General features: G+C 56.5%; 4 protein-coding genes across 4 annotated transcripts; 2 read left to right on the top strand and 2 right to left on the bottom strand.

Moving 5' to 3' along the window:
• Positions 1-591: 591 nt before the first annotated feature.
• On the top strand, positions 592-3,006 carry KRP23_11444 (uncharacterized protein; the record flags this gene model as incomplete). The annotated part of the gene is made up of 1 exon (XM_067881991.1): positions 592-3,006. The coding sequence occupies one exon, from the start codon at positions 592-594 to the stop codon at positions 3,004-3,006; it is 2,415 nt and encodes an 804-aa protein (XP_067740281.1).
• A 236-nt stretch (positions 3,007-3,242) lies between these two features.
• KRP23_11443 (uncharacterized protein) lies at positions 3,243-5,843 on the bottom strand (the record flags this gene model as incomplete). Its single annotated transcript, XM_067881989.1, has 1 exon — positions 3,243-5,843. One exon carries the CDS (start codon positions 5,841-5,843, stop codon positions 3,243-3,245), a length of 2,601 nt encoding a protein of 866 aa, XP_067740280.1.
• A 1,528-nt stretch (positions 5,844-7,371) lies between these two features.
• Positions 7,372-9,647, top strand: KRP23_11442 (Lysine-specific demethylase 7B; the record flags this gene model as incomplete). Its single annotated transcript, XM_067881988.1, has 2 exons — positions 7,372-7,573; positions 7,657-9,647. 2 exons carry the CDS (start codon positions 7,372-7,374, stop codon positions 9,645-9,647), a joined length of 2,193 nt encoding a protein of 730 aa, XP_067740279.1.
• Positions 9,648-9,736: 89 nt separating this feature from the next.
• KRP23_11441 (putative methyltransferase C9orf114) lies at positions 9,737-11,033 on the bottom strand (the record flags this gene model as incomplete). The annotated part of the gene is made up of 2 exons (XM_067881987.1): positions 9,737-10,155; positions 10,223-11,033. The coding sequence occupies 2 exons, from the start codon at positions 11,031-11,033 to the stop codon at positions 9,737-9,739; spliced, it is 1,230 nt and encodes a 409-aa protein (XP_067740278.1).
• Positions 11,034-18,186: the final 7,153 nt, after the last annotated feature.

Raw genomic sequence — 18,186 nt, 5'->3', positions numbered from 1 at the left:
AATGCGATTGTATGGCGTCGAGTCCTCCGCTATGCGGCTCGCCACGAGACGACCGACGGGTGAGTCAAAGTCTCCGGACGCATCGTGGTTAGTTCCGGTGTGAACCGGGCGCAACACCCCCGGACAGCAAGCAGCTTGTTCAGTGGCCATAGTGGCCTGCTCTCCTTCTCGCGGTGGGGCTGTATGCTACTTACCAGGCGTGACTGCGTCTGACAGAGAGACTCGCTCGCCAAAGGCACATCCGTCATGCTCTATCGGAGACGGTGCTCGATTATCCCGGCAAGTTTCCAGGACAAGGCCTCATGCACGCTCTGAAATGTGAACCCGGCGCTAGCGAGTTCGGTGGATCATGCATCGAGTTAATCCGTGTGTCACGTCTAGACTTGAGGACAGGCGGCGCATTAAGGGGCACAGAGGCATCCCTATCGTCCGGCGTCGAAGATTTCCATGCGTACCGGACTGCGCGTGGAGATGAAGGCCTCCCCTCGACCAGCTCGTCGCTCCGACCGAAAGCTCATTCCCCAATTTGCCTCTTCGACTCAACAACTTGAGTACAGCAGCCTCCCAGCTCCCCCCCCAATCCACGACACCATGGTCCGCGTTCTCAAGCCTTTCAGCGTCGTCGTCGCGGCCGCGCTTTCTCTCGGCTTTGCTGCCGCGGACACCCCCGTGTCTGTGCTCGGCGACGCCACCTACTCGATCCCGGACTCCCGTGGGGTCATCTGCATCGGTGCAGGCGCCGCCCCGACTGGAACGGCCTGTCCGTTGAAGGGCGAGGTGGCCTCGGACAACTGCCGCGAAGGCATCCCTTCGTTCAAGGACGGCGAGTGCGTCGCGCCCGAGGATGCCGAGTGCGTCGTTGTTAGGGACGACACGTGGGGCTGCGCCTACCCGTCCGGTGACGCGTCGTACCAGAGCACGGAGCAGACGTCGTACGGTGGCGTAACGGAGGCGCCCTACCAGAGCACGGAGAAGCCGTACGGTGACGTTGCGGTCGAGACGCCCTACCAGCAGACTGCTTCCTCCACGTCCACGTCCGCCTCCGGTTACGGCGACGTCGAAGTGACCTACCCGGAGCAGGATGAGGAGACGTACTCGAAGGAGGACGAGGTGACGTTCCCCGACGACAGCGAGACCCCCGCTACTTACGGAGGTGACAAGTCGTACGGATCAACGCCGTGCCCTACTAAGGTTGACGACGGCAAGGTTGACGAGGCCACTCCGTGTCCGGCGCTTCCGTACAGCACTGGTGGCAAGGACTACACGACTGAAGGCACCCCGTGCCCGACGCTTCCATACAGCACTGGTGGCAAGGACTACACGACAACTGAGGCCACTCCGTGTCCGACGCTTCCGTACAACACGGGAGGTAAGGACTACACGACTGAAGGCACCCCGTGCCCGACGCTTCCATACAGCACCGGTGGCAAGGACTACACGACGACCGAGGACACCCCGTGCCCGACGCTTCCATACAACACGGGAGGTAAGGACTACACGACGACCGAGGACACCCCATGCCCGACTCTTCCGTACACGTACAACCAAGGAGAGGAGACTCACCAGGGAGACTACCCCAAGGGTGGCGATAACCACAGCCAGAACGGAGGAGACTACCCCCAGAACTACGATGGATCCGTTGATGACACGCATGATGGCAACTACGGACATCAGGGATCGGACAAGGCTGACTACGATGGTAGCAACAACCAGGTAACCCCGTGTCCTTCCTCGACGGACAACACTGGAAGCTACGGACACCAGGGATCGGACAAGGCTGACTACGATGGTAGCAACAACCAGGTAACCCCGTGTCCTTCCTCGACGGACAACGCTGGAAACTACGGACACCAGGGCTCTGACAAGGCTGACTACGATGGTAGCAACAACCAGGTAACCCCGTGTCCTTCCTCGACGGACAACGCTGGAAGCTACGGACACCAGGGATCGGACAAGGCTGACTACGATGGTAGCAACAACCAGGTAACCCCGTGTCCTTCCTCGGCGGTCGACGACGGAAACTACGGACACCAGGGCTCTGACAAGTCTGACTACGATGCCAGTAACTCGGTCGATACCCCGTGCTCTTCATCGAAGGACAACGCCGGTGTCTACCCCCAAGGAACCAAGTATGGACAAGATGATTCGGAGAGCTACGATGGCAGCAAGCAGGGATACGAGGGCAGTGCTGCCAGCGGCTCCGTGGACACCCCGTGCTCGTCGGACGCGTCTTCGAGCAATCACTCCTACGAGGCTGTAGATGGCAGCAAGCAGGGATACGAGGGCAGTGCTGCCAGCGGCTCCGTGGACACCCCGTGCTCGTCGGACGCGTCTTCGAGCGATCACTCCTACGAGGCTGTAGATGGCAGCACGGGAGACAAGTACCCGTCCAATTACTTGCGCGGCAGCAGCTACAGCCACGCGGATGATGAGGTCCAGTACCCCGCCACGTCCGGCGACAAGAGCGGCTACGGAGGTGAGGTCGGCGACGTCGGCGAGGCTGAGTACCCCACTCTGGATCCGTACCAGGGCAGCTACAGCCACGCGGACGATGAGGTCCAGTACCCCGCCACGTCCGGCGACAAGAGCGGCTACGGGGGCGAGGTCGGCGACGTCGGAGAGGCTGGGTACCCCACTCTGGATCCGTACCAGGGCAGCTACAGCACGGCGGGCTCTGTGACTGAGGCCAGCGACGATGGCCAGTCCGTTGAGGACAACCAAGAGGAGACCGAGTCGCCGTACCAGCAGTACACCGATACCCCGACGACCGTAGCTACGTCTACCATCAACTCAGCTCTGGCTACCATCAACGCTCCGACAACCGCAACTACTTACAGCGAGGACCCATCGACAGCTACGCTTGCGTACGCCGTCACGGAGGCTCCGACCACTGCTGCTTACACTACTGCTCCGGCCGATAGTGACGACTCCACGGAGAACCCGGGCTTGATGAGCTTCGTCGAGGAAACTTCGACGCCCGCGATGGAGGACGCGTTTATGATCTAAACTTTGTTGTGAGCACGCTGAACGTTGCCACTTTGCATGAAGAACTACATGGTCCAACGCTTCCCTGCAGCCTGGTCGCGAGGGCAGCGGGTTTGGCTCGTTTGTATGTACGCTTGTCGTCTTGCTACAGCTACCTATGTAGATAGATGTTTTTGCTGAAGGTACATGTAGGAGGAAGACGAGCATTGATGTTGACTGAATAACTCTTTTACCATTTCATGCTTTGCCTGCTTCGTTTAGTAGCCTGCAACGTAGCGATATCCTTTCCAGTCTCGCGGCGTCTCGAAGTTGTTGGACTTGAGGACGCCCATAAGGTACTTGCAAGGACCATCTTGTGGTCGGATCTGCTGCGCGTGGGCGAGGTAGTGCCGAGATTTGGGCCAGTCTCCGCTAAGGTAGGCCTCCACGGCGCTACCAGCCGCCTCGAGGAACGCTGGCTCGAGTCCTTCGCGAATCTCGAGGTACTCGGGGTCGTTTTCAAAGTCAACGGGGGTCTGAAGCCCCGTAGCTGGGTCGACCCTGGGGGTACCGAAGCCAACCTTCATGACGGTCACATCGAACGTGTACACGGTGATAGGCGTATCAACGCCTCGAATGCTCATGCGGTCCATTTTGCGCAGGAAGCGCCGAGCTCCAGGCGAGATAAGCGCTGCAAGCCAATGGGAGATGTTGATAGGCGTCATGAAGATCTTTGAGCCAGCTTCGAGGCGGTCGGCCATCTCGACGTGGGGCGAGATATACGTGGCGTCGATCTTGAAGCGCGAGCCGATGGCGCCTTCGACGGCCCAACCCACGTGCATGCCAAAGCCCATTTTAATCCGGAAATCTGGGCCGAACCGCTTGACCACAGCCTCCTTGGTCAGGTACTCGGTGAGCGGGCCGTCCGTGTTGGCGTTGTCCAGGTCAATCATACACTTGATGAAGGCCGTGAGAGCGCTGTCGGCCATCTCTGTGGGCGTGATGCGGCGTAGTTTCGTGCCGGTGCCAGCGTTCGGCGGGCACGTGATGGACTGGTTCACCTGCACTCGGTCCTCTTCGGTCGGCGAGTCTGTAAACCGCGAAAAGCAGGCAAGTTCCCCGTCGCAGATTTTCCACGACAGCAAGAAGGCGTCTCCGACGTTCTTGTTGGCCATTCCGTAGTAGTGGTGCGTGCCCGAGTGCATGATGTCGCCCAGCTTGTTCACGTACACCATGACCTCTTCCTGCAGACACTCGGTGGTGTCGGTGAATTGCCGGATATCGCAGAAGCCGTAGATGGCCGTGATCTTCTTGCCCGGCAGCATGGGGTCCAGATCGCCAGAGCCCATATTCTTGCCGATGATGTCTGCACCAGCCGCACCGAAGCCCACTTGCATGAGCCGCCCGACCTTGGACAGTGTGAGCTCCAGCAGCGCCGTCTCGAAGCCCTCTTCCTTGGCGTTCTTGAGGATTTGAGCATCGTCACCGGCCGTCTGCACACTGGCCAGCGGGTTGTCCGCCAGCTTCTTCACCACGTCCATCATGCGCTCGATGGGGTCCAGCACGAGAATGCGCGCCGTACGGATGAAGGACGTGGACGCCGCCACCAGGACGATAATGATGAAGCACGTCTTGAGGATGTTGTAGGCCGCAGAGGACGAGCTCGTGGACGCAATGTCGAAGATGGCGATGCTCACGCACGCGCTGGAGCTGCCAGCCGAGTCGATCGCGATGAAGTCCTTGTTGAAGCAGCCGTACGTTTTCACAATGTTGACTTCCACGTCTCGATACGCGTCGGTCACGGCCGAGTACGTTGGCAGCAAGTTGTCCGCAGACCAGCCGTTGGTCGGGTTCACGGTCAAGTTGTGCACCGCGTCCGGCGAGGCTTGGAACCGGAGCCCTGTAACGTCCGCCAGCAGCTTGTCGCTGGTCACGTTGGTCATTTGGATGAACACGAGCATCCCGGCGTCGCGCACGTAGCCAAAGAGGAGACGTGCGTACTCGGTGGAGTCGAGTACGGAGCCCTTGATCATCCCTGACGACACGAGCATGTGGATGATGCGTAGACCGTAGTCTTGATAGCGGTACTCCACCTGGGTGTAGCCTCCGTCGAAGACCGGCAAGAGCATGATGAGGAACAGCACGAGGATCACAACCCGCTGCACCGTCACCTCGCCCATCTTGCTGCCCACTTTGCTCTCCTGCAGCTCCTCGGTGGGCTCTTTGCTGTTCTTCCACTTGAGGATCTTGACGACGCGAAAGAGACGCACGGCGCGCACCACGCGCACGATTCGCCCGGCCTTGCTGCCGGCCCTGGTGGCTTTGCTGGCCTTGATGGCGGACGAGCTCGTGTTGGTGCCGATGATCTGGCTCCAGGCCCACCCGATGTCGGGCAGCACGGAGAAGGTAGCGATGAGATCCAGCAGGAAGTAGAAGCTGAAGAGGTAGCCCGGCTTGGCGTAGCAGGACGCCAAGAACTCGAACGAGAAGAGCACGAGGCAAATGGTGGCCAGCGAGAAGAAGCCGTTGTCCGCGGAGATGGCGAAGAGCGACAGGCGAATGTCGTCTCCGAACAGCGCGTACACCGTCACGACGAGCATCATGACCGTGAACCACTTGGAGTCGAGTAGTCCGAGCACGAGGCGCATGCGAGCCTCGCGGAGAGCGGCCTGCGCCGGCGTCAAGGGCTTCTGCATTCCTAGAAACGGGAACCTGCGCATGGGCGCATTGGAGCCGTTGACCGAGTTGGACGAGAGCACTTTTTTGCTGGCCCCGACGTTGGTGGGGATTTTGGGCGTCAGCGTGGCGTCCGGATTCGGGTTTTTGAGCGTCACCTCGGGCGACACGCGGTGGTGGCCACTGCCAGCACCACCGAGCATGGTGTCGATTGCTGCAGGAGATGGAGTTGCTGTGGGGACTTGGACGGCGTTGAGGAGTGAGGCGAGCGTTGGGTCGTTTCGAGCACAACGACTTGCCAGGATTAGATAGATGCCTAGAAGGGGTAATTTTGACTAGTGCTTTTCGCACACTGGATGCGTATTGTTCGCAGTATTAGCTCATTCTAGTACAAAGAATAGTTGAGCGCCGTACAGTTAGGTGCCAAGACGTCGTAGATCGACTACCGAAGTGGTGGTCTTCCCGGGCGGATGTCTCTCAGTCGGTCCGCCCTCCGATTGTCCATCTGCTCAAGCCAAGGTGCCACTTCAATTTCGCGTGTTTTCGGCGGGGCAGCCAACCGTCCCCATCCCACATCGTTTGCAACCACCATTCCCAGCAACGCGTAAGCGAGCGCGTCCACATCGCGCCAGCCGGTATCACGCCGCCGCGAAACGATTTGTGTGATAGCAACTCGTTTCTTCGCAGCGAGCAACGCAGGCCGATGTCCTACAGCCTCAGTGCGAGATGTCATGGCCTCGTTCGGACCCATTCGCGGCATCCTGCACCTATTTGTCCGGCTGCCAAGTTGTTTGCACCGGCAGCGGCCTGCAATCGGTGATGAGTTGGCATCGATCAGCGAAACCACGAGCGTGTCGCATTGACATGAAAGAAACCAGCCGTCCGAGGCCTCGATGCCGACAACAATCAGCGGCTTCACCGCCACACCCCAGACAACAGCACGGTCGGAAAGTGTGCATCTGTATGTCCAGTACATGTACAAAACTCTTGGCTTTCGTCACCAGAGTTTGCCACCACCAGCACCTCGTATGAAGCTCTCTCTCATACTTTTCGCCACTTGTCCCCTAGCCCAACTTCACTTCGCCAGTTCGTAAGCCCCAGAGAGAGACTTACAGGAACTAACCTATTCAAGTAGATTCGGCCCTATTTGTCACGACAGTACTTGTAGGAGGCCGAAGCCTGCTCATTCCGAAACTAGACTATCGTATGCGGACTCAATCGGAGAATGTCATTGCTTTAAAGCAAATACGTCGGAAGCTGTGGTTGTCCTCCTCCTTGGGCTGTCCTCTTCCTAAATTACCGGAAGGATCTTCGGATAAGTACTTACTAAGTGTCTACTTACAAGCGCCGAATCTACTTGAATAGATTAATTCCTCGAGGGGCTTACGAACCGGCGAGTCTCTACGCTTACGGTATCGCCCCGGTTGAACCAGCGTCGAAAAGGGCCGCCAAGACTTGGCCCAAGGCGCCGTCGGGCAAAGCCTGCGCACCCAAGCTCTCTGCTAAGCCGAGCCGCTACATGCTTGCATACAGTATCGTACACACATCCTGCGCGGAAGGCGCGACACGACCGCCACCTGTACCCGACTTGCCATCATCGCGAGCATTTACGCGGTCGTTATCAGCGCGTGTAACACACGCTGCCCGTCCCCCTCTGCGCCGCTGGGTTGAGCGCTTTTGCGCCCACCACTTTGCGATCGGCAGCCTCCCGCATACGTCGCGAAGCTTGAGATGCTCCCGCCGCCCTCGATGACCTGCGGCGTGTGCGGCCACGACGTGGACCCGCGCGCGCCCGCCTTCCTGGTCGAGTGCCACTTCTGCGGCCGCTGGCTGCACGGAGCCTGCGCGCAGTTGAGCGAGCAGGACGCGCTGCTGGTGGCTCAGTTCGCGTGCGCAGGATGCAGGACGCACGGTCACCACAATGTCACATACGGTGGGGCACTCTTCGGACCGCCCTCGCTGATGCAATTAATTTCTAACTTTGTCTACTGTCAATTAATTGTGAACGATATCCAGATCAGAATGCCAATAATGGTCCATTCGACGCGGACGCGATGACCTTCTCGCCGCTACCTGTCCATCTGGGCGGCTACGCAGCTGCCGTGCGTCATAAGAAGAGCGCGGCCAGCTTCCGCCGCCTGCTGGGCTCCGCTGTGTTCGCTCGGTCAGGTGTCCACCTCGTCCCGTGTCAGGACGTGCAGCCTCATTTCCTGCAGCAACACGCACTCGAGGAGCCTGTGCTCATCGCAGGCAACAGCCACCGCGCGGCGGCGTTGGACGAGCCTTTCCCGGCGCTCAACGCAGCTTCCATTGTCAAGGTATTGGCCGAGAACCGACCGGTGCGAGCCACTGACATTGCAACTCAAACCAGGCAGGAGCTCACCTCGCCGCTGTGGCAGGCGCAGTGCAACCAGCAGGACGAGGAGCTGGCCAATGCAGAGTTCAGGCTGCAGCAGACGCCCATGCAGACGCAGGTCGCAGCTCCAGTGGCAGTTGCACAAGTGGCTTGGAGCGATTTGGACAAATCCAGCGGAAATGCAGCGAACGGCGACAAATTTGGAGTTTTCCTCGAGAGGAACGCGTATCTGGACTTCGCGTTAGCTCCTGGCGGCCAGTGCACGTGGCTGTCCGTGTCGGCGGGCGAGCTTTGGGTGTATCTGATCCCGCCGGTGAATTTGGACGCCTTTCGGGACTGGAAAAGTGACCCGGACTCCGCGACTGCGTTTTTGGCGGAACGGGTGGATAAGTGCATCAAGTGTGTGGTGAGTGCCGGCAGCACGCTGCTTGTACCGGCTGGCTGGATGTACGCGCGCTTTGCTGGCGGCGTACAGAGCTGCTCGGTGTTCCATGGCTTTTTTGCCTGCACCGCAGCGATGGACGCGCAGCTCAGCGTTGTGATGCTGGAATTGCAGCACGAGGCATTGGCGCAGTATTGGAGCGAGGCGACGTGCGGATGGATGACTGTGGACGCCAATGTGCAGCTCTGGACGGCGGTGTGCTCTTACGTGCGTCAACTTCTCATGACCAGTACTGGGATGAACGTGCGAGTGAGCGAGCAGGATCGGCGTGCATTGAGCAGAGCGCTGCCTCGCCTGCGAGAGTGGAGCGCGCTGCCTGCGTCGCTCAAGTCCGTAAACGGTATCACGTGGACTCCGAGCTCACTACAAGAGGCGCAGGGCATCGTGGGTCGCCTGGAGCAGGCGCTTGCTGCAACTTACGTCCCAGGCCACACTCTTGGTGACTTTCACCCGACGACCGGCTTGGCAAACGACAACAAACTACCTCCCATTTCGCCTAATGAAGCGACCTACATTTACTCGGCCGCGTCGGTACCGGACACGGTGAGTGGATCCCCCTGGGGGTCATCTAGCGCTGGGTTTGGCAGCAATACCACGAGCAATTTCAGCTCGTCGACGCCTATGTGGTCGAACTACGACCCCATTCAGCACCACCAGCAGCAACAGGACCACCTCGTTGTATCCACGCAGAACCAGCCGTATCTTCACAGTGACCAGCAGTCCAATCAGGCGTTTGGAGGTGCAGAGTACGGATACATGGCAGCTTCAGGGACTGCTCTAGGAGGCAATCAAGGCTACATGGGGGCTTCGGATGCCGGTCTCGAAGGACTCAACTCGCTGGCAAGTCTTTCGTCATCGTCGTTAGAGCTAGGGGCGACCGGCGCACCGCTGGCACCGGGTCACAACTTCCAGCAGCCTCATCTAGACAGCAACGGTAACTACGCGGATATGATGATGCGTCATCGAGCCTCGTGCCATCGCTGCGGCAACCTGCGGAAGAAGAACGTGCGGTGTCCCGTGTGCCCCCACATCTTCTGCGCCAAGTGTGCCGAGAAGATGATCGAAGAGCATGGCGACCGCATCTTCGAGAACGGCTGCCCGGTGTGCAAGGAGCTGTGCTGCTGCGGCAAGAACCGTACAACGCGCTGCACGCGCAAGTTCCACTGCTATAAGAAGTGTCCGTCCACCAAGCGACCCGCGGCCGGATAACTTTTCAGTGGATCAGTCAGTATTGCTATGCAGTGTGTGTTGGTATTTATTTGTGCTAATCAACGCTGGAAACCTCTGCGGTTGCCGATCTATTGCGCTCGACCGCTGCGGTTGACGTGGGGCCGCAGAGCTGCGAGCGAGATCAGCAGCGCCTCCTCTGAACGAATGGTGCGACTGCCCTGCTCGGGGCAAGTGTTGACCCACATGTCGAAGAGCGTGTTGGAGTCTTCGCCGCTTACAGGCACCTTCTCGTCAGCATCAACGCACTCTTCGATACCAGCCACGCCACCAAATACAATCAGCGCGTGACGGAACTTCGGCAGCGAGAAATCGGCGTCGTCGACCGACACGCTACCCCGCTCGGACGTGCCGACCTTGAGGTCGTAGCCGCCAGGGAACGGGCAGTCGGTCCAGACGTTGCTCAGCGACGTCGCGAAGCGGCTCGTGTAGCCCCAGTACACACCAAGCTGCTCACGCGGCTCAGCAGACGACACCAGCTTGCCCACCACTGCACGACCACAAACAACACACAACTTAGCCTCCGATACAATCACCCGTCAGCCTCCACCACGTACTTTTCTTCTTAAAGTCCTTGGACGCCTCGTCGATCTTGACCGTGACCCGAATGCCAGGCGTGATGCGTTTGTCCACCACAACTTCGCGCTGGAGACCCACGTACACGTGCGAACCTTCCTTGTCCTTGAGCGGCCTGTCCGTCACGACCCCTTCGCGGTACACGCTCCACTCGTGCGCGCGCAGGTGGTGCGGAGTGTCCAGCGGGTTCAGCAGCCCGGCGCAGCTCAGGTCCGTGTGCATGGGGAACAAGGCACGACGCAGATACTGCGGCGTCTCCAAGTACTGCAGGATGCGCGCCATGAAGACGTGGCAGTCGTGCGCGCGCTTCTTGGGCGCCCCAGTGCCCTCATTGCGGCCCAATTGGTCGTCGAACACGACGATCTCATCCACCTGGAAAATCACGGCGGCGCGGGCCACTTGGCCGGCCAAATACGTTTTGAGCTCCTTGGTCTGCGCATTGTCCAGAATCGAGCCGGGGATGGCCATACTCAGCGTGAAGGCGCGTCCCTTGGCCGCCCGCTCAGTGGCCAATTGGTCCTTCTCCTGCTGCTGCTTGGTCGCTTCCCGGACCAGCTTTTCCTCGGCTTTGCGCTTCTTCCGGGCCTCTCGTTTGAGTCGTTGGGCCTCTTCGGCGTCCATGGAAGTGTCCTCTGCAGGGCGTTTCTTGCCTGAAACATCGTCGGCGGCGTCGGGTGAAGCGTCGGCTGCTGGTTTCTTGACCTTCTTGACCTTGCGCACGGGCTTGACGGCAGTCGCGGCCGCCTGGTGCAGCGTCGCGAGCTCGTCGTCGCTGGACTCGCTGCTGATCATGGCGCTTGAGGAATGCAGTTACTGGAGACTAGCCACTGCCGATTTCGACCAATGAGAAGGCGTTTTTCGCTAAAAAGGTTTTTAGTTTCTTGAATTGACACATGTATTGTAGCTACTATCTATAACGACGGTCGATTGCGATGCACAAACTCCGATTGCGAGTTTGGTCGTGGCGAGCGCACCACGCTTTTGGTCGTGTGCACTGTCCAGAGCTACAGACCCCGCAAAAACTATCACAATTTCGTGTTGCTCCACCATCGAGTTCCAAGTCCCTGTTCAAATCAGCATGACTTCAGGGATCTGACCCTTGCTGGAGAAATGCACCAGTCTCCAAGTGTAAAAGTCTCGAACGGCAAGTTGCTCTTGGGGATGTTCTGCCTATCTTTTGCAAAATTCTCCTGCGTCTACTTCAACTGCCAAGCACCGCTGGTGGTATCCAACTTGGGAATCATTCCAATACAGCACGAGGCGGCTCGCCACGATACGTATATCGTGCAGCAAGACCTGTATGGAGCGACCAACCATCCGTCGGCCGCATGGCCTGGCCGAATGCTTGCAACCATCAACCCTGGACGCCTCCTGAAGTTTGTAAGCGAAGCACCAGAAAACCCACACGAACAATTGACCAGTGCTTGTTGGTTCACCAAGTGGCAGCGGCGATTGAAACAAACAGCCATGTGGACTGTACAAACCGACTTCGCTTGAATTCAACGGTGAGGTTGTGGGTGTCCCAAGCGAGCCAGACTCAGCAAGACTCACGCAGTGCCATCAGATGATCTCGAGGTTCAACTCGAGTCGCTTATCTTTGGGATCTCCGTCGTTCCATCTCGGAAGGGCTCACCAGATAGGCGGGATGTAAGTGCCGCACCACAGTTTGCTAACCGACAGTGGAGCTCATTGTCCATTTTGCCTTCCACTGCAACATCAACAAGAACCACAAGACACAGCACCACCACCAAGAACCTACACAACTCTGTTCACTAGAGACCGCCTTCCAAGTTTGAAGAAACGATGGCTGAAATGCAAGACGGTGCAAACTACGAGGTGGCCAACTCTCCTGGCAAGGGTGCTGCTGTGGCCGGCAGCACCTTCGACGACGCGAACAAGGCCGCCGCACGCCTCATCAAGCCGAACGCCATCCTGTACACCAGTGCGCTGCTGTCGTGGCTGCAGCCGTTCCAGAGCGGTTGGTCCACCTCGCAGATGAACCTGTCGCAGTACAACGACACGGACGAGTGCAATGCTCGCCCCGTGGCCGACGGCACGTGCCTCATGTTCCCGGGCCACTCGAAGCTCGAGTGGACGTTCGCCGTGAACGCGTGGATCTTCGGAGCCATGGTCGGGTCGCTGTGCTGCGGCCACTTCAGCGACAAGTACGGCCGCAAGAAGACGCTCATGGGCAACTGCCTCTTCATCATCGTGGGCGGCGTCGTGCAGACGGTGGTGTCCAACATCTGGGTCTTCTCCGCTGGCCGCCTCATCGCTGGCCTGGCCTCGGGCACGGCCACGGCCACCATCGGTAGCTACGTGAACGAGTTGTCGCCGCCGCACATGCGCAACACGCTGGGCCTGGGGCTGCAGATCTTCACGACCATCGGCATTTTGTTCCCGGCCATCGCCTTCTTCTTCGCCAACACGAGCTCTGGCTGGCGCTACCTGGCTGCGTTCCCAGTCCTCCTGGGAGTGACCTACCTGCTGCTGGCGCCAACGATGTGCGTGGAGAGCCCGGCGTGGCTACTGACCCAGGGCCGCACGGACGAAGCCAAGCAGGTCATCGCCCGTCTGTACGGCGAACAGCATGTGCAGACTGCGCTGTCGTGGCTGCAGGTGAGCAAGAAGCCCGAGAACGCCGAGGAGGGGCTGGCTGCTCCCGCGAAGGAGTCGATGTTCAACCCGCGCTACCGTCTGCAGCTGCTGGGCGGCGTCCTCTTGTCCTGCGCGCAGCAGCTCTCGGGCATCAACGCCGTCTTCTACTACTCGGGCAGCATCTTCTCGGACGCCGGCATCTCGGACTCGCGCGTGGGCACGCTCATCATCGACTTCATCAATATCTGGCCCGCCTTCTTCACGGGCGTGCTGGCCAACCGCTTCGGCGCGCGCAACATGATCCTGTGGGGTCTGGCCGGCATGGTGGCCATGTCCATCGGCATGACGGTGGCCTTCATCGTGGACGTGTCTGCGCTGTCGATCGTGTTCACGGCGCTGTACGTGATCGTGTTCGGCGTGACACTGGGCCCGCTCGTGTGGGTCATGACGGCCGACATTTTCCCGGACTCGATCCGTGCCAGCGCGTCGTCTTTCTGCATTGGTATCAACTGGCTGTGCAACCTCATCGTGGGCGTGTCGTACCCGTACATCTCGGATGCTCTGACCGACTACGCGTACGTGCCGTTCGTGGTGCTGCTGGCGATCTTCTACCTGTTCGCTCTGAAGCTGGTGCCGGAGACGTCGGGCAAGTCGGCCGAGGAGATCCAGGCCGAGTACGATTCGCGCCGCGAGAAGTAAGTGCCAAGTGTACGCGGAAACCAGTCAAGAGATAGCGTGCTTTCGAGCGCATGGCTTACATGTGAAATAGAGACCTTTTTTACAACAAAGTTGAAACTTACAACCAATGTTGTGCTGGATTTCGTGCAACAGCTACTCAAGGTCCGGAGCGTCAGCCCCCGAATGATAAAGAACCCGCTCCTCAAGCACAGCAAGTAGATGCATTCACCTTGGCACTCGACGTGCAGAGCACAAAGCTGGAATTCATTCCCGAGCGAGTGATAATGTGCTTCGATCCTCTCCGATAAAGTGTAGAGTCTTCTTCTTGAACTCCTCGAACGGTTGTACACAACAAACGAACGCGATTCATGATCACCACTTCAACGAGCAGCATAACTTTACGCTTGCATGAAAATCAACACAACATTCCACATCGTCTGCCACTGCACCAGCAATCCCCCCAGCCTTCCTGCCATTGCTCTTCGACGTGTACATCGCCCGCGCCTTCTTCAGCCGTCCACAGGGAGAGGGGTTTCTGGCAGACAAGAGCTTCCGAGCCAGTACCAAGAGGGACTTTGAGTACCTCAAGTAGGCGTGGCTACTCATTAGCCACAAGATGTGGTGGGGTGTACTTAAACCTCAGCTAATGCAGCATGAAGGAGGGTCGGACGTAGAGGAAGAGTTCCCATTGTTTCGAGAAGAAGAACCATAGGTTTTAGTGTGGAGTTACTGGTTCGAGGGGTGAAGGAGAGGACCACGATCGACGAGTGAGACAGAGGTTGGACTCTGGTGACATCCTAGAGACCCCACCCGAGCCTTTGGGTAACTTTGGGTACGGCATCAACACCACCAAAGACAAATGCATCACATGAACCTGAAGAGGAAGAGACGGAGTAAGCGGAAATAACAGCGGTGGTGGAACGTCGACTGGAGCTGGACATCATGACGCAGAGCAAGACGGGATAGTCGATCGAAGCGAGCGAATACCTACGTTTGCAGCGTCAACTTATGCTACACAAGCTGAAAGACAAGACCCGGCCGGCTGAAGCTAGCAACTGCGGAAACGTTTGGAGTAATTGTCGTGCTGCGTTTTTTTCCCCTTTCAAGCACAAACTGGATGCTGTTATTATACCAAGAACCACATATTTGAGCATATAAAGGTCGAAATGACCGGCGTGGTACGTTGGAAAGAAACTACTTGCCACTTAGTTGTTGACCCCAGCTAGTGTTGTTAGGGTTACCGACCCGAGATCAGCACTTACGCAACATCGCCAGTAAATCCTGATGATAGCGATCAGAAAGTCGAGCATTAGTCCCTCCAATCCCGCGATGTAGGCTATCATAGCTTATTTTACTTATTATTTCTACCATGAGTCTGAGCTTCGAAATGAGGATCACTCGTTTTGTTGGCCTTGGTATTATTATACTTCAGAAAACCCGGTAGTCGAATATATCGGTGGTTTTTCCATCGGTAGGTGGACGGAGAAACTGCAACATCGCAGCAGCGATCGCGTTGTATGCAGATCAAACTCGCAAAGAAAAGCAGTTCGTCACTGACCGGCCACCTCGCTGCGATTGCGCCATTTTCAATCACTTTGAGCAACCCACTTTTGATCGTTTCGGCTCCAATATCGTAGAGCATCTGGCTTTGCAAAGGCAGGATCAAGTGGAAGTGATGATGCATCAAGCAGCAGTTCTTGCAGCAACTTGGATCCATTTTCGAGACTCTATGCGTGACGCAAACCGAGAAGCTTGAGCAAATGCAGACGCAGGAGTTTGTGACTAAACTGGTGAAAACACTCGAGACAGATCTGTAGCATATTCGGTAGATGCACACTGTGCTGCTCAACCACTAGCGGGCCAAAATCAACGCCAAATACAATAAGCAAAATGACCGACAAAGTACAGTGCATGCAGCGAGATGTGACGGTATTACAGAAGAAATACGGCTGGTACTCGTTTGGCGCTCCACTATGAAGCTCCAGCTGGGCATCGACTCCATGTAAAAAAAATGGCTTTGATACCTTGGGTCGATGCAAGTAGAGAATTGAAAACGCTAGATATTGTGGTCGTTCATGAACAGTGAGGGTGCCTTACAATTGCTCGGGTCTCGTTCGGAAGATTTGTTCTAGGTTGGGAGTGCTAAATAGCATACATGAACTGCAGTGCTGCATCTGCGATTATCTTGGAAGCTCCATAGTGTCCAAGATAAGCGCTACTAATTGTCCTGGATATTTCTTAGAACTGAGGGACGTACCACATCGCACTAGTAAGAGAATTACTATTATACTAATACAGTAAATAGCATTGAGTAGCAGATACTGTACTCAGTATCACTGGTTGATGCGAAGCCCTGGTTTCACACCGTGTAAAACTCTTTGTATATATTAACTATATACACGGACGTCTCGCCAATCTCGCACCCTCTCTGCCCTCCTCCTGCGGTTGCCCTTCTATCAGTGCTTGTTAGTCGGCATGGGTCTAGCGTCTGTGCTGTAATTGTAAGGCATTGTCAAAAACTCCGTGACATTGCCAGTGGAACCACCACCCAGGATGTCCTCGATGTAGTCCAAAACGCTCGAAACGCGAGTGTAAAATCCAGGTGAAACGCCACAACCTATAGACCCACCACTCACGATTCCCACAACGACACCATTGGCAGTGAGAGGGCCCCCAGAGTCTCCTCGGCACGAGTCCTTGCCATCTCCAATACCGGCACACAGCACAGTCTCGCTCGTCACGGTGGCATTATTCAACCAGTCGCACTCCTCGTTCGAGATGATCTCGACGTCCACAGACTTCAGTGTCAACCCGTAGGTTTCGTTGTTCACCAATCCCCACCCCGCTACTGTGGCCACGGTTCCCGGTGGGTTGCTTGACCCATCAGCCGCAGCCAGAGGCGCTAGCTTCTTCGCCGATGGAGTCTCGAGCTTGAGCACTGCCACATCGTAGTCCAGCCACGTGAAGTTAAAGTTTGGGTGGCGGAAAATCTCCGAGACACGGATATGCTCGGCCTTGTTAGAGCCCTTTCCCGACGAATGCAGCATTCCAAAAGACACATACATGTCATTCAGATCCCATTCGAAACAATGGCCGGCCGTCAAGACGTACTGGGGTGCGATGAGCGCACCACCGCAAAATGTGTCTCCGTAGGGGCCACCGTTGCGCAGACTCGCCAGATACGGGAACTTGCCGGCATTTGCGTCTGATCCGCCATAGATTCTCTCTTCATCGGTCGTAGCGTCCGGTGCACTTGTGTCCTCATTGATTTCGGAGAACGATAAACTGCTCGCAAACGTTGCCAACATGGAGGCGAAAACACCAAACTGGATGAGCCTCATGGTTTGCATTGGGTGGTGAGGGACCGGGGCTGACAGTGATGCTTGCAGGGTTAGCCTTGTGCGGTAAAAGCTGGAATGACATTGCAATATCGGCGCAGCCCGAGCGTTTGGTCGAGACGTTGACATCCAGCCTGCCTCCTAGTTGGCAACCAGCCTTGAGTACGGCCCTGGTTGTTGGCATGACGATCAATCCTGCTGATGTGTTCACACGGACATACGGTTTGTTTGTACTTGCAATCGCAATCTTGAGATCAATTTTGAGACGTGGTTGCTACCGAGAATATGCAGCAGTATGAACGCAAGGTTCTGCGAGGTTATTTGTGAGCGCAAATCGTGAATTTGACCGCTTACAACTGACTTACGGATTCCCCATTATGTTGCACAGCACAATACGGTTCTTGAAGTAATTTCTTGTTGGTACATGTGCAGTACAAGCAAATGTACTTCAAGCACAAGCATCATGCAGTTGTAATCACGATCCGTGATTGTGACGTTCTCCCATAAATTCTGGACCATAATCAAGATGTAAGCAAATTCTCTGTTGAGACAGCTTTGCGAGCCAGCATTTTGTTACTAAATACCAAAACCATGTACATTCTGGCTTGCCACTATGGTAGGCAACCTCGCAAACGAGCTGATTTCCAAAAGCCGAGCTCAACGTTCAAATGCTCCCATCCCTGTTGTACTTTGTTCCCGACGCGACCAGCAAGTGCCAGTCGCTTGATGCAGGATCCTAGAGGTGTAAGAGATGCAGCGAGCTTTAGATTAGTAGGCCGAACAGACAGCAAAAGGCGATGTTGCAATGTTTTGGCTGTCCTTAGTCTAAATGATATTCCTGCTTTTTGCATTACAATAGAGCTTGACGTCGGTGGGGAAAATCTCCGTTATCTGAGAAAAATGAAAGCAGTTCCCGACGACCAGCAGTACAAAACGCAAATTCCCTTACCTCACCCCCAGGCACCATTTTGTTTGACGCAGTCTCAATACAGTATTTCCCTTGAGCGTAGGGAAACCCACATAATATGTGAGATCATGAGGAAAATAATTCAATACCACGAGTATGGCTATAGAGATTTGGCAATCGTCACCAGCGATTTGACCTTCATCACCAAACCTCACGTGGGTACAATACAAATCACCAGCCGTATCAGCAGCATCACCATCACACAAGTACTTTGACGTACTAGTAATGAAAAACACAACAGACAAGAAAAGCGGAGATCACCAGGATAGAGGGGAGTAAGTAGAATGCATGTAGCTAAGATGAGAGTATACTAGTAAGAGACTGCTCCAGTACAAATGATCGTGCATTCCATCAACACTAAACC

The sequence above is a fragment of the Phytophthora ramorum genome, assembly GCF_020800215.1.
Source record: "Phytophthora ramorum isolate Pr-102 chromosome Unknown Phyram_PR-102_s0012, whole genome shotgun sequence".
Taxonomy (NCBI): Eukaryota; Oomycota; class Peronosporomycetes; order Peronosporales; family Peronosporaceae; genus Phytophthora; species Phytophthora ramorum.
Note: the sequence above shows the minus strand (reverse complement) of the source record. Positions and strands in the feature narration are given on the sequence as shown.